At 45.4% G+C, this 25948-nt stretch overlaps 2 protein-coding genes across 3 annotated transcripts; both read left to right on the top strand.

Moving 5' to 3' along the window:
* The first annotated feature begins 1436 nt into the window (after nt 1-1436).
* On the top strand, nt 1437-6849 carry LOC121915002 (phospholipase A and acyltransferase 3-like). The gene is made up of 4 exons (XM_042438813.1): nt 1437-1573; nt 3275-3377; nt 4977-5248; nt 6570-6849. The coding sequence occupies exons 1-4, from the start codon at nt 1532-1534 to the stop codon at nt 6681-6683; spliced, it is 531 nt and encodes a 176-aa protein (XP_042294747.1). The 5' UTR covers nt 1437-1531; the 3' UTR covers nt 6684-6849.
* LOC121915001 (phospholipase A and acyltransferase 5-like) lies at nt 1481-18714 on the top strand. Of its 2 annotated transcripts, none has more exons than XM_042438812.1 (7): nt 1481-1573; nt 11031-11144; nt 13147-13249; nt 14241-14509; nt 16149-16251; nt 17736-18004; nt 18439-18714. In XM_042438812.1, exons 2-7 carry the CDS (start codon nt 11082-11084, stop codon nt 18535-18537), a joined length of 906 nt encoding a protein of 301 aa, XP_042294746.1. In that variant the 5' UTR covers nt 1481-1573; nt 11031-11081; the 3' UTR covers nt 18538-18714. The 2 variants fall into 2 exon arrangements, with proteins under 2 accessions (XP_042294746.1, XP_042294745.1); XM_042438811.1 differs by lacking the exon at nt 1481-1573 and adding an exon at nt 8058-8208.
* Nucleotides 18715-25948: the final 7234 nt, after the last annotated feature.

Here is a 25948-nt window from a genome sequence, read left to right as displayed (position 1 = left end):
TCCTTCCCACAAATAATCTCATATGCAAAGGGTTACAATAAAATCCATTTTATAATTCAAAGTGTTTGTCCATTTGTTGTACAGCGCATGCTTGAGGAGAAACTTTCTGTGTTAATCTAATGGGACCACAATGGAGGTCATGCTAAGGTTTTGGACCTGATCGATTAACTGTTTTGGATATTTCCCAAGCAAATACTCCTTCCTTCCTTCCTTGAAAGAAGTGACCAGTGGGGTCCCACAGTGCTATTCAACATCTTTATTAATGACTTGGATGACAAAATTGGGGGCATACTTATCAAATATGTCCTCAGGGGTATTAGCCACTCCTCCTAATTTGGATGACACCAAATTAGGAGGAGTGGCTAATACCCCTGAGGACAGGATCAAAATTCAAAATTACCCTAATAGATTAGAAAGCTGGGCCAAAGTTAACAAAATGAATTTAAACACGGAGAAATGTAAGGTGCTGCACTTGGGCAGAAAAATGAAATGCACAGATATAGGATTATGGGGGACACCTGGCTGAATGAAACTACGTGTGAAAGGGATCTAGGAGTCCAAGTAGACCACAAATTGAACATGACACCAAAATGGTGAATGGCCTGGAAACCATGAAGCCCTATGAGGAACGACTCAGGGAACTGGGGATGTTTAGCCTGGAGAAGAGAAGGTTAAGAGGTGATATGATAGACCTGTATAAATATTTGAAGGGATGTCATATTGAGGAGGGAGCAAGCTTGTTTTCTGCTGCTCCAGACAATGGATGCAACCTGCAGTAAAAGAAATTCCACCTCAACATTAGGAGGAACTTCCTGAGAGTAAGGGCTCTTCGACAGTCGAACACACACCATCAATGGAGGTTGGTGGAGTCTCCTTCTTTGGAGGTCTTCAAACAGAGGCTGGATGGCCATCTGTCAATGAGGATGCTTTGATTGAGAGTTCCTGCATGGCAGAATGGGGCTGGACTGGATGGCTGTTGAGGTCTCTTCCAACTCTATGATTCTACAGTTCTAACAACATACAGAAAGCCACCAAGACAATTTTTCTGTTGTTTCAACAAAATATCATCATCAACAACAGCAATGCACACAAAGCAACCAAGACAATTTATAATAATAATAATAATAATAATAATAATAATAATACACTTTTATTTATATCCCATCTACTTCGACTAGGCATGTCCTTCGACACTTTCCTATCTGGACTGAGTCAGCAAATGTTGTTATTCTTGGCAGGCACCCAAGCTGTGCCCGGGGTGTGTGCATTTGTGTGTCAACGTCGGCTGAAAAATCAGTGAGGATTTCCTTCCAGGCTTCTATGTTAGCTTTGGCAAGTCAACTTAGTTGTCTTGGAGAGTTCCTTTTGTCCCGGTGTCCATTCCAAAACTGCTAAACCAGACGTCCTCCAACGCATTAGAGTTCGCACCCAGGGCACCTGCGGCTTAATCCACAGTTCTTGACCATCGCATGCGCTGCTCTCTGCCCTTTGCTCCTGGAAAAGTGGAGGATCCAGGCACATAGCTCTCGAAATGTCCGAAGAATACTACTGGAACAGCAGGTCACATGAATGGGTAAGGAAAGGGCTTGAGCCACTCTCTCGAGTGACCTTTCTGCTCTTGTTTCTGCATTTTATTGTATGTTATTTTCTATCTAATGTGCAATGTGGCTTTAGCTCCACAGTTGGCAGCGCAGAGGACTTGTCCAGATTCCAAAGCGCATGTCGGACTAAATATAGCTGTGAGATTATATTGCTTTCGGTTGACCTAGCAGAGCTATACTGTATGAGTCCAGGAACTTTTATCTATCTATCTATCTTGTTATTAGTATAGCTTAGAGATGGGAAAATGTGACAGATGTTCAGATCCACAGGTTAAAAAAAAAAGGGGGGGGTTCTAGGTGTCATGACTACAGAGTTGGGAAGATCGCAGCTTCGAAAAGTACTTTAAAATGTATATACTTTGAAAGTAAAAAGTATATGATAGATTATAGATAGACTCTCTCTCTCTCTCTCTCTCTCTCTCTCATCTACGTTTTAAAGGATATACTTTTTAAAGGCATTTCCCAAGCTACGATCTTTCCAGCTCTGGAAATCCTCTTTTAACATGTGCTCTGAATATTTGTACCATTTTCCCATCTCTAAACTATACTAATACCTTTTAAAAGTAATTTTCTGAGCTATGATTTTTCTCACTGTTTGGTCAGCACAGCATATATGAGAAAAACCCCTTTTTAGTCTGTGATCTGAACTATACTAGTCACTTTTAAAAGTTATTTCCTAAGCTATGATCTTTCTGACGGTTTAGTCATGACATTCAGAAATGTATCCCTATATATCAAAACCCAGGAACAAACACTCACAAGCAGACATCACAAAGGCATATGGACCACACAATTCCCAACCCTGGTTCAAGGTGGTGATTGCCAAGCTTTGGTCCTCCAGATGTTTTAGACTTCAGGTCCCAAAATTCCCAATAGTTGGCCAAAGTGGCTGGGGCTTCTGGGAGTTGATGTCCCAAAACACCTGGAAGATCAAAGTTTGGGAAGGGTTGGTTTAAGGCATCTGGTGAAGTGGGCTCTGCAGGCTCTGCTCCACGGAAGCTTATGCCTCAAGAAATCTTGTCGTTTTTAATGTGCCGCCAGTGTCTCTGTGGCTCTGGAATCATCGATGCTAATGCAGAAGTGTCTCTTTGCCACCCAGTTCCAATTCATAGAATCATAGAGTTGAAAGAGACCCCAAGGGCCATCCGGTCCAACCCAACTCCACCATGCAGGAAATCTCAATCAAAGCATCCCCAACGGATGGCCATCCAGCCTCTGTTTACAAACCTTCACCATATTCCAAGGCAACATCTTCCACTGTCGTGTTTAATGTCAGGAAGTTCCTCCTAATGTTGAGGTGGATTCTCTTTTCCTCTACTTTGCATCCATTGCTTTGGATCCTATTCTCTGGAGCAGCAAAAAACAAGCTTGCTCCATCCTCAATGTGATATCCTTTCAAATACTTAAACAGGGCTCTCATAGCACATCTTAACTGTCTCTTCTCCAGGCTAAACATACCCAGCTCCCCAAGTCTTTCCCCATAGGCATGGTTTCCAGACCCTTCACCATTTTGGCTGCCCTTCTCTGGACATGCTCCAGCTACTCAACATCCTTTTCGAATTGTGGTGCCCAGAACTGGACTATTGGCACAGTCATGGTGAACTTTCCCATTCCTTGACCCGGTCGGTGCATCTTCCTTCTGCCTTTTTCTTTGTCCGATTCTGTCTCAACAGGTCATCCCAAAGCCTGGGGACCTTATTGAGATTTCCCGTGTGGCATATGAGCACTGGGCTGTCTATGTGGGATCAGGTTATGTGATCCACTTGGCTCCAACAGGTAAGACATCAGACGCATATTAGGCACATGGATGGCATTGCAAGGTGACCTTGTGTTTCATCTGGTCAATGGAGCAGGCAGAGAACTGGGACTTATGGACGAACAGGCTGAAGAAAGTTTGTTTGTGGGTTTTGGGGGCTATGAGGCCATGTTCTAGAAGCGTTTATTCCTGATGTTTTGCCAGCAGCTATGGCTGGCATCCTCAGAGATCTTCAGAGGTCTATCTATACTTTATAGCCATTGCAGGCTGGGGATGCTTGGTGTTGGAATGCAACACACTTGACTGTTACCAGATTGATAAATTAGACCAGTGATGTCCAAACTCTGGCCTTTCCAGGTGTTTTGGACTTCGGCTCCCAGAATCCCAAACCATTGGCCAAGGTGGTTGAGGCTTCTGGAAGATGGAGTCCAAAATACCTGGGGAACCATAGTTTGGATATCGTTGAGGTTGATGCTGCTCTCCAAACTTTGGTCCTCCAGGTGTTTTGGACTTCAGGAGCCAGAATCCCAGACCACTGGCCAAGGTGGCTGTGGCTTCTGGGAGCTGGAGTCCAAAACACTTGGGGAACCAGAGTTTGGACATCATTGAGGCTGATGCTGGTCTCTAAACTTTGGTCCTCCAGGTGTTTTGAACTTCAGCTCCCAGAATCCCAAACCATTGGCCAAAGTGGCTGAGGCTTCTGGGATCTGGAGTCCAAAACACCTGGAGGGCCAGAGTTTGGACATTGCTGAATTAGACAGTTTGGGATATTGAATCTGAAAAGGCATTTTCTAGGAAGGTCTGAACCTGAGCATGGCTCTTTTACACTTGATATCCATATCTTGCCACCAAACTGGCTAATCCTGAAATCCTTCCTTAATCTTGTCTTTCGCTAAGTACCTATTTAATCTTGGATATTTTACCTCTCTTGCCAGCAATGTTATAAAAAGGAAACTCAACCCCTTGTTCTCCATAGTGCACTTGGACCTCCACATTCGCGGCTTTGACTTTTGCGGATTGAATTATTCACGGATTTGATTAATATATCCTCTCTAGGAATCTCTAGGTCCTCCAGTGTGACTCTGTGATCAACGTCTTCAGCCAAAAGTCACATTGGAGATTCCTAGAGAGAACATTTCTCTAGGCATTTTTAGGTCCTCTAGTGCAATTTCATGGTCAACCTCTGGCAGATCTTGACCATAGGATTGCCCTAGAGGTCATAGGGATTCCTAGAGAGGTGTTTTCTAAGGTTAAAAAACAACAGTGGTTCTTTTATTTGTGGTTTTTCTACTTTCATGGGGGTCCCGTGTCCCTAAATCCCACTGAATGGGGAGGGTCCACTGTACATTGAAATCGAGAAATATCCATTTGACTCCCATTCAGAAGAAGATGCTTAAGAAATTCAAAACCATGACATGTGGCTCAGATTTCCAGCTCCTTTCTCCAGTTGATGCCACCCCATGTCCCTCCCATCTCTCCAGATCGTAATATTTTGGAGCACGCATAGACATTGTACACATATACAAGACTTGCTACTTCCTTCCATCTTTGTCGATTCTGTATCATAGACATTAATTCCTAATTTTCTACTTTCCATTAATCATGTTGTACTTTCTTAGTTGACGGCATAGTAGAAGCCAGCACCAACAGCCTCATGTCCATCGTGTCTGAAAAAGCCCTGGTGAAGAAGGAGCTCCTGAAGAACATTGTTGGGGATGGCCGCTATTGCATCAATAACAAATACGATTCGGAATACTGCCCGCGCCCCGCGAACAAAATTATCCAGGAGGCAGAATCGCTCTTGGGAAAGAAAGTGGATTACAGCGTGGCTACCTTTAATTGTGAACACTTTGTCACCAACCTGCGCTATGGCAAAGCTAGGAGCGACCAGGTGGGTATAGATGGCCCAGAGCTGTGGGCATTTGTGGGTTGGGCATGAGTACGTTCCTTGCCGCTTTGGAAGGGCAGAGCTGTTTTGCTGCCCTATGGGTAAACACACACACCCTTGCATACACACAAAACCTCTTCTCTCTCTTTGGCCCCATTCATACTACGGAAATAACCTGCTGTGAAACGGGTTATTTCCATGACATTGAGACTGGCCTCAAATGCACCTGATGCCGTTTACAGGGTGGCACAGAAAAACCTGTTTAACCTGCTGCATTTCACATGGGGTCCTTTGCTGCGTCTTTTGGTATGTGTGCGCACCGAAATCATCTGTATCTTCAGTCGTGCGAGTAAGCTGCCAAATCAATTCAGATCATGCTGCATCGTTCCTGGAAATGGAGGCACCTCCATTTGAAACTGAAACGATAGCCAAGTGTGAATGGCAAGAGGGGTAAAATGGTACAGAGAGATTCGGAAAGGGAAAACATAGTGGGAACACCGATCCGGTATTGCCTTCCCTGATTGACCATCCCATGATATTGATATGGCTTGCCCTGCCTGACCCATGATGCCTCGTTTTAATTATATCTAATTCATTAATTTAATTGTATTTTATAATGTATTAAGTTTATAATAAGGGGATTATGACATTTTTGTGATGTATGATTGTTAGGATGCCAGCCATGAAAGCCTTCGACTTCACATTCAACTTCACATATGTTTGTTATGGTTCTATTTTATGATTGTAACCCGCCTCGATCCTCTGGGAAGAGGCAGGCTATAAACAAATCTATTATTACTATTATTATTATGGAGATCCGGACAAAAAAATAAGTGTGTCTCCCCCCCCCCCCCTTTGTTTCATCTCTTATAATGGAGAGCTCAGGGTCCACACTTTGCTGTGTGGCACAATGGAATGGCTATCCCTGGCAGCAGATGGTGCGGAGTGGAAGGTAAAGTGTTAGATTACAGCAGTTCCCAAACTTTGGTCCTCCAGATGTTTTTGACTTCAGCTCCTGACTGTTGGCCAAATTGGCCAAGACTTCTGGGAGTTGAAGTCCAAAATACCTGAAGGGCTAAAGTTTGGGGATCACTGTGTCAGAAGGAGGAGGAGTGGGGGTATATATCTGGCACAAGGCCTGTCCGCTGCCTCACCCAGATGCTGGGCATCCCACAATGATTCAGCACAGATGCCAATGTAACTTCCATCTGCCTTGCTTCAGAGTGTGCAGATCCTTGAGAAAAGCTTTATGTCTGTCCTTCATAGTTTTTCTGGATCTGCTGTGGGCATCGCTTCATGCTTCTCCTTTGCTTGTCTTTTCCAGGTGAAAGATGCCGTGACTGCCGGCGCTGTAGGTGTGCTTGGTTTTGGGGCGATCGTCGGTTTGACCGCATTGATCTGCAGTGCGTTTTCATCCAGGGATCGCCAAAAAAAATAATTGTGTTACACTTCCATCTCAGATGGAGGTTTCCCCATTTTTGGAAGCTCTCTCCGGTTCAAATTTAACCTCTTTGGTCCTTTTCCATTTCAGACTCTGAACTACGAACAATTAATAATGTGACTTGTAGTAGCGGTTCTAAATTAAAAAAAGCAGTTTAATGACATGTGGTGAAGACTGGCGTTTTTGTTTCATGGTGGGAAAAGAACTTGATTGAATTAGAAATTGGACCATGACTCTGGAGATCGGGGTTCGACTCTCAACTCTTATGTCTCTCTCTTGTTGCTGTTCTGTGCCTTCAAATCATGTCCGACTTATGGCAATGTAGTGGCTTGAGTGTTGGCCTACGACTCCAGAGACCTGGATTCGATTCCTGCTCAGCCATGAAACCCATTGGGTGACTTTGGGCAAGTTTCACGCTCTCAGCCTCCGATAAAGGCCATATCAAACCTCCTCTAAATGAATCTTGCCAAGGAAACCCCATGATAGGGTTCGCCTTAGGGTCTCCATGGGTTGGAAACAACTTGAAGGCACACAACAACAACTACTGTACATAATGTGTAATGTATATAAGTCTAGAAATTTAGGTAAAAAAATTGACCCTAAAAACTGAGTCGATTTATCCATGGATCAATGTAAGTATTTGAACTCTTATTTAAAAGAAGGAACCATCTCCTGGTGAAAAGCAAGAGTATAATATGGGAAGCATCAACCCCCTTTATTCTCTCATCCATCTATCCTTAAGAGTAAACACAAAGAGTTATGTCTGCTGGAACTTTGTATGTTCTTTGGCATTGTTTTGCTTTGCTTCATCCTTTAGATCCTTTTCTATATGTCCCTAAGTTTTACTGTTGACTTATCCATCAGTCATAGCAAAATCCATAATATGGGCCCTGAAACTTGCCCTCGACTTAGACACGTATATAATTGAGTATATACGCTACTACACAGCCGAGCTTAGCACAAATTAAATCTCAAGTCTCCTGCAGATTGAGCCATGTTCAGAAACGTTTAGTCTAGAACAGTCTAATAGTCAGTACTAAAGAGTCTGAAAACATAGGGCCCATTGCCTAATGTATTTGCTGGTCCCTTCCAAGACGTTTGCTCCACATTTTGGGGGCAGATCTTGCCTGTTGCTTGAAGCGAATGGCACTAACAAGCCCATCACTAAAAATATACATGTCTCAAGTCAAGGCAAGTCAGTGTGTCATTTTTGCCAAGACAAGTCATGGAAGTGACTTGAGTCCGGCTTAAGTCTGAGTCAGTTGACTCAACTCTACATCGCTAAGCGTAGCTCAGGCAGCCAAATGTCTCAGGTCAGCCTTGAGATATACTCCTCTGAGTTAAGGGGGGCTTCCTACTTGGCTCAGCCACCTGCTTTTCTCTCTCTTCCCATGCCAGAGTATTTAATGGTTACTTGGTAACTGGTGAGGTAGCATTTTCCCTATGAAGTCACTCCAAGCACCAGGTAGAAAATGGGAGGATAATTCCCTTGCCAAAGGAAAAAAGCGACAGGCCACTGCAGGTACAGAGGGGGGTGAATGGTGTCGGAAGCAGGGTTTGGCCTCGGTTTTCTCTATTTTGTCTGAGCTGGTTGCGGGTGCGTAGTGGGTTTGTGTATTAGGGAAGCCAGATCTCTCCAAGGAGGGCCCATTTGGCTCTTAGAAATACCCAGCATTGGCCCTATATTAGACAGGGGGAGGCAGTCTTCTTAGGCGACGGATGCTATCTTTTGAAGGTAGAACTAGGTCTTCCTTGTGCCTACTGACACTAGCCTGAAGCTTTGTCGCATTGTTGGCATTAAAGAAAGGGCTCAGTCTATACCTTTCGCATGGCATGGGAATGCTTACCATCTTTTTTGTTGCCGTGTGTTATGTTTCTACCTTTTGTATGTCTTTATATATTAACTTCAATCAATCAAGCAATCTTTATTTATGGACAACAGACTCAGTGAGACATGCTATAACTTAAAACCAAAATAAAACAGAAGGGTTGTATATAACTTAAAACCATACAAAATAGAAAGGTTACACGTCAAAATACAGGACGTTTACAACAAATGCAACTATCAGATTGGGTTACAACACACTGGAGGATTATTTTGGTGATACCGTTATAGATTGAAGGTACGTTGCCATTAGTCTGGACCCCTTTTTAATACTTTGGTTTCTCTAATTTTAAATATTTACTTTATATCATTTGAAATAGATGATCTTAATTGCTTTTTAATTTTTTTACTGTGACATTTTTGGGAGGTTTTTGGCCCAGTACAGACCACTGGTTTGTGGCAGCATGGGGCAAATTCTAGGGTTCCAGAGCGTGCAGCATACACATGCTCTGGAACCCTAGCATGTATGGACGACGCCACCTTTATGCACCGATGTCCATAAGGGGCATGCGTGCGTGCATGACGCAAGCACGGCACCGCATCCGCACCTTTGGGCACTGTGATTCTATCATGGACATATCACAGTGCACCAATGGTGCACTGATGACAGTAACCGCACGCACCAAGAAGAACCTGGTTTTTCCGGGTTCTTTTTGGTCCAGAGGGACACTGCACGATTTGGCTGCTGCAGCGTCCCTCCAGAGGAGCCTCCAGCCCACCTTTTTGGGGCGGTATGTACTGCACCTTAGTCTCCTTGGGTCCCTTTCCTGGGAGAAAGGCAGCATAGACAATAAAATGCACTTGTCCCTCCATATTCACTAGGGTTAGGAGCACGAGACCCCCGTGAATATGGAAAAACCACACATCACAAAAATGCCATGTTTTTACCTGAGAGGACACCTCTCTAGGTATCTCTAGGTCCTCCAGGGCAACTCTGTGGTCAATGTCCAATAGACACTGACCATAGAGTTTCACTGGAGGAGCTACAAAGGCCTAGTAGAGTGTTCTCTCTAGGAATCTCTAGGTCTTTCGGTGCAACTTTTAGTTAAAGTTGACCATAGAGTTGCACTGGAGGACCTAGATATTCCTAGAGAGAACATATTAATCAAATCCCTGAATAATCAAATCCGCAAATATGGAGGGATGAGTGTAAAATGAATCTTTTGCTATGCTGCACAGAGCAAAATGTCTTGGACTGGCCCAGAAAAGCCTGCTTGCTTGCTATGCTATGTTTTGGGACCTTGCATCTATCCATCCCAGATGTGGCCTTCCAGATGTTCTGGGATCCTAATTCCCATTATCCACAGCCAATAGTCAAGGTTCAAGGCGACAAAGTCCATCCGGAGAGCAACAAGTACCCAGCCCTGCCTTTATAAAAAGAAGAAATGTACTTCGGGTGGCATCAACATACATGACAGTTTAGCGAGTTACTGAACCTAAAAGACAGGGTCCGGCCCCAAGGGTCTTGCAATGAGAATTTCAGCAAAGGAGAAAGGAAAACCCCCCAGAGGGACAGGAGAATGACAGGGAACAACAACAAAGGGGGATTCATGCATATTAATTTTCGGCTGGTTAATCATCTGCCAGCTAACTGATTAAATGGAAATGAGTTTGCAAATCAGAAAACCTCAGCGGAGGTGCCTTCCTCGGGTTCTGATGGGATCTGGTTTCGTAAACAAGTCCTTGCTACTCATTGTAGGGAAAGAAAAGGGGGGTCCATAGTTAATATTTCATTTTTAAGAGGTTTTCTATTAGATACCAGGGCCCTGATTGCCGCCTAAAAGAGACCGTGTCCACCATGACTTTTAGCCACGAGGATTAAAAGGAAAGAAGGAATAAATAGAGAACAGGAAGGCATTTGTGCAACGCTGCTGATGTGATTTTTCAGCCCGTCTGACTACAATTTTGTAAAGTAGGCCATTATTATAGGAGGTTTTAAATGGGTTTTTCGGGCATCTCTGAAGATGCCAGCCACGGATGCTGGTGAAACGTCAGGAACAAACTCTTCTAGAACATGGCCACATAGACCAAAAAACTCACAAAAAACTATGGATGCTGGCCATAGAAGCCTGTGACTTCACATAGGGCAGTATTGTTATGCTGCCATTTTGGACCTGGGCTGAGAGACCAATGGCTTAAATCAGCCCCAATAGTAGGTTTTTGTGGGTTTTTCGGGCCATGTGGCCATGTTCTAGAAGAGTTTCTTCCTTTCAGCAGCGGAGGGATGGATAGCTAGATAGCTAGATAGCTAGATAGATGAGTTTAAAGTACAGTACCTACGCTGACCTGTGGATAAGTCGACTCAGGTTTTTTGGGGTCAATTTTTTAACCTAAATTTCTAGACTTATACATGGGAATATACAGTAAGTCCATTCTTAAAGAGCTTGTGATCAGATTAAATGGAAATGAGTTTGGATGAATGCCTCCTGCCGGTTTACCCAACCTGCCTTCTCTTCCAGCTATGCCCATAGGCAGCCGACACTGAGAATAACACGCCGAGCCTAGTAAAGATGAACGACGAGGAGCAGAACCACTCAGCCTTCTTCATCAGGGTGAAGAACCCTTCTGAGCTGGTATGTAGCCCATGCTAGGTCCCCATGAACTGGGGATGGAGGCCGGTCAAGGCAGAGCTACCCGGAGAGGCTTGGCCACATCAGGGAGAACACCAGAGGTCCTGTCCTCCCACTTTTGGGAGGCTAGACTGGTAGCTATATTTTCATAGAAGCATAGAACCCTAGAGTTGGAAGAGACCCCAAGGGAGCTGGGCATGTTCAGCTTGGAGAAGAGAAGGTTGAGAGGTGATATGATAGCCCTGTTTAAAGATTTGAAAGGCCACCATGTTGAGGATGGAGCAAGCTTGTTTTCTGCTGCTCCAGAGATCAGGACATGGAGCAATGGATGCAAAGTAGAGGAAAAGAGATTCCATCTCAACATTAGGAAGAACGTCCTGACAGTAAGGGCTGTCAGACGATGGAAGATGCTGCATTGGAGAAGTGGTGGAGTCTCTTTGTTTGGAGGTTTTTAAACAGATTCTGGATGGCTTTGATTCTGTGTTCTTGCGTGGTTGGACCGGATGGCCCTTGAGGTCTTCCAGTTCTATGGTTTGAATGGATATAAGTTACAGGAAGGTAGATTTCGGCCGATCATTAGAAGGACCCTTTTAACAGCTATAGTAGTTAAACAATGGAACCGATTACCAAGATCAGCGGTGGGGTCTCTTTCTCTGGATGCCTTTGAAAATAGCCAGACAGTTATTTATGGGGATGCTCTATCTGGATGTCCGGCTGCATTGGACTCAATGCCCTATGGGACCCCTTCCCTTCTATGAATAGTGCAACAGCATTAGGCTATTTTCTTTGGTGCTGGAGCTACTAATTATTCCCTCGCTTCTGCAGCAATTGGCAATAATTGCAATACCATCGTCTCCATGTTTCGCCTTATATTTATGTAGGTAAAAAGGCTAGTTTGTTTTAAAGCAGGGGTAGGTTTTACATCTAGATAGATAGACAGACAGATAGATAGATAGATAGATCTACTTTGCATCCACATTCTCTTCAATGCAGGAAAGTGCCAGCAGAGGGAGCTCGGCCATAAGAGAAAAAAGGGAGCCTGGCAGACTTGGGTGGACTTGGCCCAGATTTTGAAGAGGTTCCTGTAGCTTTAAGGGTGGCATAGCAGAAAAAATATTTGCACATCTCTCTCTTTTCTCTTTCTCTCTCTGCAATATTACAGTGGCTGGGGATGAGGTGTGTCTGGTGCGAATGCGATTCACCCTAATGTGCTACTAAACAACGTATTAGAAGCAGAATTGCTAGTACAATGCCATCCAAAATCCACCAAAGAGGGATACCTTGATGGGGACAACCAAATGCAAATGCAATTCGCAACATCCAAATTCCATAAAACAGAGGGTCTGAACAGACAGGCCAAAATAAAGCTGCTTCGGGTCACTTTGGAGGTATGCTGTTTAAATGACACATGCATCTTAAGAGGGCAGAAGGTGCACCAAATCTGCGCTCCAATTCTTAGGACTGGAGCATGGCTTTGGCATGGCTTTCGGCTTCTTAGGATGCATGCAGCATTTAAACAGCATAACTCTAAAGTGACCCAAAGCAGCTTTATTTTGGGCTGTCTGTTTGGGCCCAGAGATACCTTTTTGGGCCAGCCCAATGCAAAATGTATTGGGTCAACCAAATGCAAATGCAGTTATCCAGGGGTAGTTGTGTTGACCATGGGGCAAAGTGCAATAACACCCCAAATCCACACTATAGGGATAGCTTTATAGGCCCAACCAAATGCAAACGCAAAAAGTATCCCTGTTTGGTGGATTTTGGATGTGATAGTACACAACTCTTGGCCACATGGATTGCTAGTGGGCTTCTTCTTCTGCTTCCTTTCCATTTCAATACAACTGATCCTCTGGGCAGGAGCAGAAACTTATATATACAGTAAATGCAACTATAAGATGGACTAACGTTTGCTCAGATCAGTATCAGGATTATGGTCCCTATCTGGAATACTGGTTTTCAATCTGATTCAATGTGGTAATCACACGCTTGCCTTTCTTTTCCCCAGGTTGAATTAAAACCTGGAGACCTCATTGAGATCTTCCGTTCTTCTTGTCAACACTGGGCGATTTACGTTGGGGATCGAAAGGTTGTCCACTTGGCAACTGAATGTAAGTGCAGTGGTAACCTATGGCAGTTTATGCCGCTCTCCAAGCTCTGTTCTCATCAGGCTGTACACTTGTCCCTCCATATTTGTGAGGGTTAGGGGCACAAGTGAATATGGAAAACCCGCAAATAACCAAAACACTGTGTTTTTACTTGAGAGGACACCTCTCTAGGAATCTCTAGGTCCTCCAGTGCTACTCTGTGGTCAATCTCCAACAGACACTGACCTAGAGGAGCATCAAATGCCTAGTAGAGTAGTATCCTCTCTAGGAATGTTTAGGTCTTTCAGTGCAATTTTTAGTTAAAGTTGACTATAGAGTTGCACTGGGGGACCTAGGGATTCCTAGAGAGAACATATTAATCAAATCTGCAAATATCAAAGCTGCAAATATGGAGGGATGAGCGTGTTTTTGGACGCCTGCTCTTGGAGATATTTTAAACCCAGAGATTATTTTTAAAAAAAGTATTTTGTCCAACATCAGAGTTTATTTGCACTTTCTTCTTTGGGAGAGTGGTGCCATTTCGGCTACATGCACTTTGGCACTTCAGTTTGGAAAAGTTACACTTTTGGAGTACAGCTCCTATGGCCAGAGCCCACCGACTTTTCCAAACTCTGGTTGACGCTCACGTTTGAACATCAGGAATCAAGGGAACGATAAGCAACAACGAAAGGGTCCCTTTCTAAGATTGGTGTAAAACTTCCAATTAAAATTTCTGTTACAGTTTCTGATCTGAAAATACCCAAAGGCATTTGGGTATTCGCACATACAAGTCATCCCAGTATAGAGATCAAGGAGTGTGGTGTTTGGCTACGTCTCCTGGCCTCTCTGTTTTACACTTGTCTACTCCCAAGATATTAGTTTGCACCTATATTCCACTTTGTACTTTATAGTCTTCAGAGACCAAAGTAGATCTTGCAAACATGAATTCTGAACACGTTTGCAATACGCCCTTCATTCTTCCATTCTCGCTCCTCTTCCTTTCTCTCTTTCCAAGGCGAACATTTCGGAGATGGAGCCCCCAACACCCTGGCGGCCTTATCCGATCAAGCTTACGTCCGGAAGGACTGGCTGGAAGACGTGGTGCGGAAAGATGGGTACCGAGTGAACAACAAACACGATGAGACCCACCCGCCGCTCCCCCTTGCCAAGATCCTTTGGCAGACCGAGGAACTGGTGGGCAAAGAGATGCCCTACAGTTTGACCAGCCAGAATAGTGAGCATTTTGTTATGGAGCTACGTTACGGAGCTGAAATGAATGAGCAGGTATGTGATGAACATTCAAGGGAAATCAAAGGCTTTCATGGCTGGCATCCATAGGTTTTGTGGGTCTCTGTGGCCATGTTCTAGAAGAATTTGTTCCTGACATTTTGCCAGCATCTGTGGCTGGCATCTTCAAAGGACACTGGCATGGAAGAGAATGGGGTATATATACTTCCATGCCAGCATTCTCTGAAGATGACAAAGCCACAGATGCTGGTGAAATGTCAGGAGGAAACCCTTCTAGAACATGGCCACAGAGCCCGAAATACCCACGACAAACTATTCAAGGGAAAGCTGAGGGCCGGGTTGCCCTTTGTATACCTGGCAGTGCTATGTAGTGATTAGAGCATTGCAGTGGAGCAAGGAGAGTCTGGTTCAAATCACTATTCAGCCATGAAGATCATGAACTCAGCATCCTTTCAGACACCCAACATAATCTATCTCACAGGGTTGTTTTGGGGGATAAAATTAATAACCAAGGGACGATGATGTACTTTAGCCCTTTCCTCAATGCTCAATGTTTGGATAAAACCCTTATCATTGAAAGGAAGAAGGGATGGGGAGCTAAAAAAAAAAGGGAAGGAAAAAAGGAATCTAGCAGCACCTTTAAGACTAACCGGTTTTTATTTTAGCATTTGTGGATATCGGTCCACTTCTTCATGCAGTACAGAGTGACAGTAAAGCCACAGGTTCTAAAACTTATTGATACAGCTAATACAGGAACTTACTATCAAAGCACCCCCAACAGATGACCATTCAACCTCTGTTTAAAGCCCTCCAAAGAAGGTGACTCCACCTGAATCCAAGGCACAATGTTCCTCTGTCAAACAGCTCTTAACTGTCAGGATGTTCCTCCTAATGTTGAGCTGGAATCTCTTTTCCTGTAGTTTGCATCCATTGCTCCGTCTTCTACTCTCTGGAGCAGCAGAAAACAAGCTTGCTCCATCCTCAGTGTGACTCCCCTTCAAATGCATATATTTGAGCCGCCAATGCAAATCTTTTAGGAAAACTTGAGGAATAACCCAAGGTTAAGTGGCTTTTTTGGCAGCCCCCCGCAACTTAATCGGATGCATTTGAAATGCATGTGAACAAGAAAGGCCTCATTCCCACTTACAGATAAATCGGTGTGCGATCCGGATCGATGGATTGATTTGACAGCGGAGTGCAGTTCCTACTACATTTCCCCCGATCGCATTCTTTCCCTGTAAAATAACCCACTTGTGGTTCACATTCATGCATGAATCGATTTAAAAGGGACCTGCTCCAACTGGCCAAAGGGCAAATTGAAATCGATTCCGATCTGCATCTGGTTCACACTTGCGCAGAATCGATTTATCGAAATCAACGTGGGTCAAATGGATCTGGCGCATGGCCACCCTCGCCAATTCGATTTAAGTGGGAACCAGGGTCATTTGAACCTGTCCAAATCGAATTGCGATCTGGTTCAAAAGGTAGTGGGAATGAGGCCATAGATTCAACTCAGATTCTACCAGGATTATTTTCACCATCTGAATAGCCCCTGTGTGAGTTACGAACATACAAATCCCTCTCTTTCGAGGTTGTCCTTGCTTCGATGCTTGGAAGAAGGGCAAGCCACGACTTCTTAGCCGCTCCTAACATATCTTCTATCTGTTTCTCTTAGGATGAAATAAAACCCGGAGACCTTATTGAGATCTTCCGCTCCTGTTATCAGCATTGGGCTATCTACGTCGGAGAGGGCAAAGTGGTCCACTTAGCCCCCGAATGTAAGTTTCCATGGAAACCCACCAACCTGGCGTTGGCGCGCTTGAGACGCCGTAATGGACGAAATAAATAATAATATGAATAATGACATTTCCAATATTTGCAAATGCAAGTGATGGGAACCTTTCGGTCGCTGCGCATTGGAATGCAAATGTGCCCAAATGGGCCTTGCTCAAAGCTACAAAAGAGCCGGAGTATGTGTAGACACAGATATTCCTACTTTGCCATGCTTTGTGATAGCAATCTGCAGTACGAATACTATATATATTTGTAGATCTGTGCATATATATATATATATATATGCACAGATGTGTATATATTAGGCCTAAGTGGGCAAAACAATTTGTGCAAAAATAGACAGAGAACCTTTTAGGGGAAAACTGATAGCAAATATATATGTATATTTGGAAAACCATGTGTAATAAGAGGCGGATTTTGAGATATTGTACATGAAAACTCATATTAATATTTGTACTTAGAATAGTGTGGTGGTTTTGGCATTACATTGTGACTCTGGAGACCATAGTTCTAATCCATGCTTGGCCATAGAAAGCTATTGGGTGGCTGTAGGCAAATCACTCTCTCTCAGCCTCACAGGGAGGCAAAAGCAAACCGTCTCTGAACAAACCTTGCCATCAAAACCCAGTGATAGGTTCACCTTAGTTGTTGTTGTGTGCCTTCAAGTTGTTTCTGACTTGTGGCAACCTTAAGATGACCCTATCCTGGGGTCTTCTTGGCAAGATTTGTTCAGAGGAGGTTTGCCATTGCCATCCCCTGAGGCTGAGAGAGTGTGACTCAGCCAATCTCATCCAGTGGGTTTTATGGCTGAGCTGAGAATCAAACCCGGGTCTCCAGAGTTGTAATCCAACACTTAAACCACTACATTGCCATAAGTCGGAAATGCTTTGAAGCCACAGAACAACAAGAGAGATGCTTAAGAAAGAAAAGCAAAAGGAACAGAACTACACTTGTCCCTCCGTATTCGCTAGGGTTAGGGGCACAAGACCCCCTTGAATATGGAAAACCCGCAAGTAACAAAAACATCATGTTTTTAGACCTGAGAAGACACCTCTCTAGGAATCTCTAGGTCCTCCAGCGCAACTCTGTGGCCAACGTCTGACAGACACGGACCATAGAGTTTCACTGGAGGAGCTACAAATGGCTAGTAAAGTATTCTCTCTAGGAATCTCTAGGTCTCTCAGTGCAACTTTTAGTTAAAGTTGATCACAGAGTTGCACTGGAGAAAGACCTAGAGATTCCTAGAGAGAACATATTAATCAAATCCGTGAATAATCAAATCCATCAATATCAAAGCTGCAAATATGGAGGGATGAGCACAACTGCATTTTGGAAAAATGAGAAATCAAGTGAAAGCAAATGCAACAAGTTTGCCTGTTCCCAGTTAAGACCCGCAACGCTTCCTGGATGGTTATAATGTTGGCCTTTGGTTCCTCATATCTACTTTCTTGTTCTTCTCTATGCCAAGGTGACCGTCTTGCCAACGGTGCTGCTAGTGTCCTGGCGGTCTTGTCCGACCGAGCTTATGTCAAGAAAGACTGGCTCGACATCGTGGTACGGAAGGACCAGTACCGCGTGAACAACAAACACGACCACACACATCCCCCGTTGCCCCTAACCAAGATCCTCGGTCGGGCGGAGGAGCTTGTGGGCCAAGAGATGCCATACAACCTAACTAGCCATAACTGTGAACATTTCGTAATGGACTTGCGATACGGAGTCGCCATGAGTGACCAGGTGAGGATGTGATACTACAAGCAGAGAGGATGGATGCAGGTCTGATCTTGCCATTGAGCAAAGAGAGTTGATTTTGGATGAGATGAAAAGACACCACATTCTTAGTGAGCTTATCTTTATTCCCTTTATTTTCATCTAGTGCATCTAAACCCACTTCTTTGGTACTGCCTCTGAAGAAGTGGGTCTATAGCCACAAAAGCCAATGCAAAAGTTAAAATGTAGTCTTCAAGCTGGCATGGCATAGCGATTTGAACGTTGGACTCTGGAGACCCATAAAACTGTATTTTTCTTGAATATTTTCAAGACGTGGAAGATTGAATTTGTAGATAAGGAATCCGTGGATATGGAGGGCCAACTGTACTCTACGGAAGTGACTATCATGCAAAATGGGTCAAGTTTCTCTGTTTTGATAGCTTCTCCTTTCGTTCTTACAGGTCACGGAGGCCATTGCGGTTGGGACGATTGGCATGATGGGGGTGGCAGCTGCCATGATCCGATCTGCGGCCAAGAGGCGCATGCACCGCTATGAATAGTTTGTGAGGAGGAGCCAGGGGCCTCCATGGCAGGATCATGACCAGCTCTGGGGGCGTTTTGAATGCCTGGGGTCCTTTATTTGCCAGATTGTTTTCCGAACACCAGACCAAAAATTAAATCAGATTTCATGACAGAAGCCACCCTCCCACGCCGTGCTTGGAGCCAATAAAACTCTCTTCGTGACCTAAAACTTGTGGCGGTGGTTATTCTGACAGATGGTGCAAAACCAAGGGTGCCACTTACACATCCCCAAAAAAGAGAGGTCTCAGATTTTCATCATTTGTAAGTATAGGTAGAATAATAATAATAATAATAATAATAATAATAATAAATCTCTCACCGGTTTACAATGGAGGGGATAATAGACAGTTTCCTGCCCTTAGGCTTAAAATCTAAAAGACACGACATGGTGGGGGCTGGGTGGGAGAGGATCAGGTCCAGCATCTTCTCTCCCCCTGAGGCCTGGACCAAGGCAGATGGACCAGAGTGAGGGTTCTTCTTCTTCAGGTAGCCCCTGATGGAGCTGGGCCAGCCTGTTCTCTCCCTCACCGCCCGAAAGACGACAGTTATGGAGGGAGGACCTCTTTCTTCAGGCTAGCCCCTGATGGAGTTGGGCCAGACTAAGTCTCTCCCTCACAGGCCGAAAGACAACAGTTATGGAGGGAGGAGCTTCTATCTTCAGGCTAGCCCCTGATGGAGCTGGGCCAGCCTATTCTCTCCCTCACTGGCTGAAAGATGATAGTTATGGAGGGAGGGCTCTGCTTCTTCAGGCTAGCCCCTGATGGAGCTGGGCCAGCCTGTTCTCTCCCTCACAGACCGAAAGACGACAGTTATGGAGGGAGGAGCTTCTTTCTTCAGGCTAGCCCCTGATGGAGTTGGGCCATCCTGTTCACTCTCTCACAGGCTGAAAGATGACAGTTATGGAGGGAGGACCTATTTCTTCAGGCTAGCCCCTAATGGAGTTGGGCCAGCCTGTTCTCTCCCTCAACGAAGACATGTACCCGGCATTTATATCAATGGATCAACAGATTATATCAGTAGAATACAAAGATATAGCCATGTTAGTCTGTAGAATCAGTACGTAGAGCGATCTTGTAGCACCTCCTGTCAGGGATGCTTTGATTGAGAGTTCCTGCATGGCAGGGAGTTGGACTGGACAGCCCCTGTGGTCTCTTCCAAAGCTATGATTCTCTGGTTCTTTTGTCTCTTTTCAGGCTAAACATGCCCAGCTCCTTAAGGCTTCTTGTTTCCAAACCTTTCACCATCCTGGTCGCCCTCCTCTGCACATGCTCCAGAGTACAAGGTTGATTCTTGTGTTTCTGATTGAAGGAGCCCTTCATTCAGATCTGTGAGGTCTGGAAACCTCTTTCATGTTAACTCCAAAGCAAGGAATGCATATCCTTCAGATGCTGGACTGCAACTCCTATCAGCTCTATCCAGTACAGCGAGATCTAGCTGTTGTGGTGTGAGCACTAGATTAGGACTCTGGAGTCCAGGGTTCAGATCCCAGTTTGGCTGTGAAGCCCACTGGGTGGCCTTGAGCGAGTCCCAGTCTCTCAGCCTCAGAGAGGGCAGTGGCAAACGTCCTCTGGGCAGATCTTGCCAAGAAAACCCGTGAGAGCCTTAGAATTGCCCCAAGTTGGAAACAAGTCGAAGGCACACAACAGAGAGTGGTTTGGCAACCAGTTACCTAGACAGGTGGAGGGATGCTCTAGCTCAGTGATGGTGAACCTTTTGGAGGCCGAGTGCCCAAACTGCAACCCAAAACCCACTTACTTATTGCAAAGTGCTATGTCCCGCTGGCTTTCTAGTAACTAACTCCGGCAAACTGTGTGCTGGGGTGACGGCACATGTGCCCACAGAGAGGGCTCTGAGTATCACAGGTTCGCCATTACTGCTCTAGCTGGAGTTCCTGCATTGAGCAAAGTGTTGGACTTGATGGCCTCTGGAGCCCCTTCCAACTCTGATTCTGTGACACCTTTGAGATTCACTGGAAGAAAGAAGTTGGCAGCAGGAGCATGCATCTGAGGAAGTAGACTTTAATCTAGGAAAGCTGATGCTGCCAACTTCTTTCTTTCAGTTAGGTGCTGCAAGATCTTTTTAACCCCACAAACACCCTGAAGCACCAGCCAGTTTGGAGGAGGAGGAGAAAAATCACCCCACATTGGGTCCGGACAAAATGTCAGCTCCTCGCCATCTGGCAAGCATATTGAAATAGCTGAAACAACCTGAAAACCCACCTCCAGTTTTGTTAATGTCCACTCATCGACTGGTTTATTTTTTTTGGACCGGCTGCAGAAGTTTTGCAGCTTTGGGGGAAATATCTTTGTTGCTTAGCAACTCTCCCAAGATGTGCTTTTTTCCAGGACCTCTGCATTGCCATAAGGACCATCATAATGTCACTCTCTGCATTGCCTAGCAATCGTTGGGGGGGGGGGGGGGAATCTGGGGATGGCATCCCCTTGTTGGCACTGGGCAACCACTGCCTTTGTTGTTGTTGTTGCCATGCAACTGGTACAAGAGGCCCGCTGCTTAGCTACCCTCATAGCAAGCCAAGGGTACCACCATCAGTATGTTGTTGCCTAGGAATGTGCGGTGGACAAAATGTGCCATGGCCATCAGTTTGCAAAGGACCATTGCTTTATTTGAGGGGCCATCTGAAGACAGATCTCTGTTCGAAGCGTCCGTTTCCATGTTCAAGATAAAGGCTTGGTTTGCACTGCGGAAATAATCCAGTGTTTTAAGAAATTAAATATTTTTATCACTTTTTCTTATCATGCATAAAATAGAAAATCAGGTAGGACTTTATCACACGGGAAAATTGGAAGGTTAAACCAAGGTTAATCTGGGGCCCTCCAAGGTATTTCACGTAATTGTGCAAAAGATTTTCAAATGACGTCACACGCAAATGGAAGGCAATCTAAACGCAATCACAAAATATCCCAGGAGTAGCCAAATTCAGAAAAAAATGTTGAATTTATATATCCTTTTCCACTGCAAATTCAGTCAATTTGCATTTGCGTAAGTATGAAATGCATCTCCAGTTGTGCCATGGGATTATTGCCGGCCATGGGATCCTGTCCTCCCTGCGCATGCGCAAATACACTAATTCAAAATCAAGAAGCCAATGGGTATGTACTCATGTGATGAGTTCATTCTCATTCGCACTGCTTTCTCTTTTGGATGGACGCTGTGTTCATCTATGCATGATATCTAATTTCTTGCATTTTCAGATTGCCCCACATTTCTTCTTCTTCCGGGACGATGATAGATTCCTCCTTTTGCTGCAATGCTCTCCTTTTCTTCTGGGAAACGTATACAGTCGATCCTATCCTGCCCCTTTTTCCATCTGCAAAAACTGAAGCATGCTCTTAGTGGCGAGCGCATCCCAGGGGCAGCCACCAATGGCTTGAATTTCCCAAATGTATAAATTTACACGGACGAGGCTATTACTTGAAAGAGCGGAGAAGGTGGACGCTCGGGCAGCCCTCTCCTGACTCTGTGTGTCCTCTTTTTACTGCCGGAGTTAATGCGATTATCAGGACACCAGCGATGAAGTTAGGCCAGGAAGATTAGCAAAGGGTGCTTTGAAAGGCCAGGATGGTAAAGTCCAGCTGTTTCCAGAGAAAGGGAGGGAGAGAGGCGAGAGAGAGTGCCATAGCATTATAGAGTTGGAAGAGACCCCAAAAGCCATCAAGTCCAACCCCTTGCCATGCAGGAATACACAAAGTACCCCCGACAGTTGCCTATCTAGTCTCTGTTTAAAAACCTCCAAAGAAAGATGGCTCTGCCACCCTCCGAGGGCGCATGGCAAACAGCTCTTACTGACCAAAATGATGAAAGGTTTGGCAACCATGCCCTGTGATGCTTAGGGAACTGGGGATGTTTAGTCCGGAGAAGAGAAGGTTAAGAGGCGGCATGATCTCCAAGTTTAAATATGTGAAAGAGTGGAGTATATCACACTGAGCTTTTTGGAGATTTTCTGGCTCAATTCCGACGTGACTGTGTTATCAGACACCATTCCTTTCTATGGGAGCTCCTTGCAAGGTGCTTCCGCAGTGATTCCAAAGTGACACCTCATTTTGGTAAAACCGGAAAAAAAGTGACTTCATAGAATTCGCTTCTATGTGAATGTGCATCGACCGATTCGCACTCACCCTGGATCTCAGCTGGTAAAACTCCTGTTTGATAAGGGCCTTCGATTGCACTGCGAATTGGTCTGGTGTGGAAAACCACTCCGATGTCACCCCCCTTGGCTCCCTGCGTCCTGCTCCGTCATCCCCCTCCTCCTCCTTCATGCCATCTCACCCCATCTGCCACCCTGCAACCCATCCCACCATTCCCATGGTCCCTTGCCTTCTCCTGTATCCCGATCCTAGCCCCAGCAACCCCCAGAGAACTATCTTATCATCCCCTGTCTTCTGCATCCTGATCCTGGCCCCAGCAAAGCCCAGCGAGCTATCCCATCATCCCCTGTCTTCTCTTGCATCCCAATCCTGGCCCCACGGACCCCCAGCGACCTATCCCACCATCCCCTGACTGCTCCTGCATCCCAATCCTGGCCCCAGCAACCCCCAGCAACCTATCCCATCATCCCCTGACTGCTCCTGCATCCTGATCCTGGCCCCAGCGACCCCCAGCAAGCTATCCCATCATCCCTTGAGTGCTCCTTCAGTCCGATGAAGGATGACAGTTAAGGAGGGGGCAGGGAAGGAGGACAGCGGACCTTATCACACGTGGTGGTGGTGGTGGGGGATTTGCAGCTCAGATCCTCAGTCACTCCTGTTCTAGCAATGCAAAGTGTCATGTTTTTTCACACCAGATCCAGAGTCACTCCTGTCTAGCAATGCGAATTAAGGTTAAAACATAATGTTTTACCACACCTGGTTGCCTTTCCGGTGTCCTTCCAAATTGAGGGGGAAGCAGAGTCAGTTCTATTCCAAGCACGTCACGTGATGCGGATTCAAGCAAAGCAGAGTCAGTGCACATTGTATTACCACACTGAAGCATACATTGAGAGTTCAATGATTTGAATCGGCACCCTTGCACATGCTCAGTGGGGCTCTGGACGCTGCCCTCCTTCCTGCCCCCTCCTTAGTTGTCATCCTTCATCAGGGTCTAGGAGAAGGCAGGGGATAATGGGATATAGGCGGCAGAATGAAGGAGGGGAGCAGATTGGGGTCTCGGAGGATGCAGGGGATGATGGGATCGGCTGGTTGGCACAGAGGAGGAGATGGCATGAAGGAGGAGGAGGGGGATGACAGAGCAGGATGCAGGGGCCAAGGGGGGTGGCATCGGAGTGCTTTTCCACACCAGATCAATTCACATTGCAGTCGAAGTGAGCCTGGAAGTGAATTCTGTGAAGTTACTTTTTTTCTGGTTTGACCAAAATGAGGCGTCACTTTGGAATCACTGTGGAAGCACCTCGCAAGGAGCTCCCATAGAAAGCAATGGTGTCTGATAACACATTCACATTACGACGTGAATGCGCATCTTTGGAAGCGCAGTCACGTCGGAATTGAGCCGGAAAATCCCCAAAAAGCTCCGTGTGATATACTCCCTTGTCTGGCTAAAGACCTCTTCATATTCTTAGGTATCTTTCAGGATAGTGACGTATCCATGTTTTCTACCAGAAGGCCAGTATTTTTTGTTTTGCTGTTACTTCTCTCACCTGGATGTGAAGTGGAGGCTACAGCTTGCCAAAAAAGCAGGCAGTCTGGCAGGAGGCAGGCAGTAAATCCTCCTCCAAGCTGGATTTAGCTGGCATTAATCCTTCTGCTTAGCTCTCCGCGTCTCTCTTGGTATCGAGGTCTACAGAAGCAAGGGTACTCCACGGCGATGAACCGGCCGATTGGTCAAGTGTCCTTCCCTTGAGTTGACGGTGTGGAAGGAAGACCCAAGGAAGACCCATCCGGGGCCAGCTACTTACACTGAGCCATCTGAGTAAGAAAGCTGGAAGGGTTTTTCTCGTTCAACAGTTACTTCAAGCCCACCTGCAGCACTGCTGGTGAGTGAATGGCTTTCTCAGAGAGAGCAGAAGCCAGGATGGCATCCCCCAAATCCATGGTTTTTGGTACCCAGAAGTCATGTCTTGGAATTGGTGGAACGAAACCCTGGTAGATACCAAGAGCTCACTGTATCTGTAAGGCTGCATACCTGTATCATAGAACAATAGAGTTGAACTTGATGGCCCTTAAGGTCATTTGGTACTTACAGGTTGTGTCTTGGAATTGGTGGAATCAAACCCTGGTAGATACCAAGTGTAGTTTCTTATGAGCTTTGTTCCAGTTGCAGTGGCATCCTTATCTCACCTTGTCTGGCTTAAGACCTCTATGTATGTATGATTTTATGACAGGTATAGAGCTTCACACATTAAGTGAACCCTTGGTATCTACTGGGGTTTGGTTCCACAGGTTCCAGGACCCTGTGGATACCAAGAATCATGGATACTTAAGTCTCATGATAGACAATGGAATGGTGTCCTTGACAGAAAATGGCACAAATCAAGGTTTGTTTGGAATTCCTTGAAGGGTGAAGCCGTGGATGGTTGGATCCACGGATGCAGAATCTGTTGGTATGGATGGTTGGCTATATAAATCTACCTTCTCTGAAACCATCTCCCAGCTGGTTGGATTCAAAACAGCTTTGGTTGGGTGAGCTGGGTGGGCGTTGTGGGTTATTGGGAAGGATTGGTAAGTAGAGTGGGTTTTTCGGTCTATGTGGCTATGTTCTAGAAGAGTTTATTCCTGACGTTTCACCAGCATCTGTGGATGGCATCTTCAAAGACTGGCATCTCTTCTAGAACATGGCCACATTGCCTGAAAACCCACAGAAATCTACTCTTGAAAGGTCTTAAAAGATTTACTTTGGCTTCTGCTGTGTTTCAGTCCAAAGTGGATAGTTGGAGCTGTGGATAATAATTTGTGGGTATGGAGAGCTGACTGGATCTTACTGACTTCTCAAGACTTGAATGGACTTCAAGTGAGGAGGTACAGCTTGGTAACATGGCATCTATTTTGCATATGAAGGTCCCAAGTTCAGTCCCTGGCATCTCCAGTTAAAAGGATCAGATCCCCGGGCTTATGAAAAGTCTTCCTTTGCCCAAGTTCCTGGAGAGCTACTGCTGGTGGTAGGATCAGAGATACTAGAAAGTGGACATAGGGATCCTAGAAGAGGGACCTCAGGTTATGTGGCAGAGGAACTGCTTTGTAGAAGGTCCCACGTTCAGTCTCCACCATCTTCAGATCAAATAGGACCAACACTTTCAATTCTCAGAAACTCCAGCTGTGGGAATTGTAGTCTGGAAAGTCAACGTTCCTCCATCCCTGAGACACAAGGGTCAAGGAAAACCCCTTCCCTACCTGAGGACCATGGAGAAGTGTTTCAGGAGACAATTCTGGCTTCCTTCAT

Source organism: Sceloporus undulatus, chromosome 9 (assembly GCF_019175285.1).
Source record: "Sceloporus undulatus isolate JIND9_A2432 ecotype Alabama chromosome 9, SceUnd_v1.1, whole genome shotgun sequence".
Classification (NCBI taxonomy): domain Eukaryota; kingdom Metazoa; phylum Chordata; class Lepidosauria; order Squamata; family Phrynosomatidae; genus Sceloporus; species Sceloporus undulatus.
The sequence above is the reverse complement of the archived record's forward strand: the minus strand, read 5'-3'. Positions and strand labels throughout refer to the sequence as shown.

Coding starts and splice junctions, on each gene's coding strand:
- LOC121915002 (XM_042438813.1), top strand. CDS start 1,532: ATGTCCGAAGAATACTACTGGAACAGCAGGTCACATGAATGG. Junction 1,574..3,274: donor ACAGCAGGTCACATGAATGG/GTAAGGAAAGGG, acceptor CTGTCTCAACAG/GTCATCCCAAAGCCTGGGGA. Junction 3,378..4,976: donor GATCCACTTGGCTCCAACAG/GTAAGACATCAG, acceptor GTACTTTCTTAG/TTGACGGCATAGTAGAAGCC.
- LOC121915001 (XM_042438812.1), top strand. CDS start 11,082: ATGAACGACGAGGAGCAGAACCACTCAGCCTTCTTCATCAGGGTGAAG. Junction 11,145..13,146: donor TGAAGAACCCTTCTGAGCTG/GTATGTAGCCCA, acceptor TCTTTTCCCCAG/GTTGAATTAAAACCTGGAGA. Junction 14,510..16,148: donor GAGCTGAAATGAATGAGCAG/GTATGTGATGAA, acceptor TGTTTCTCTTAG/GATGAAATAAAACCCGGAGA.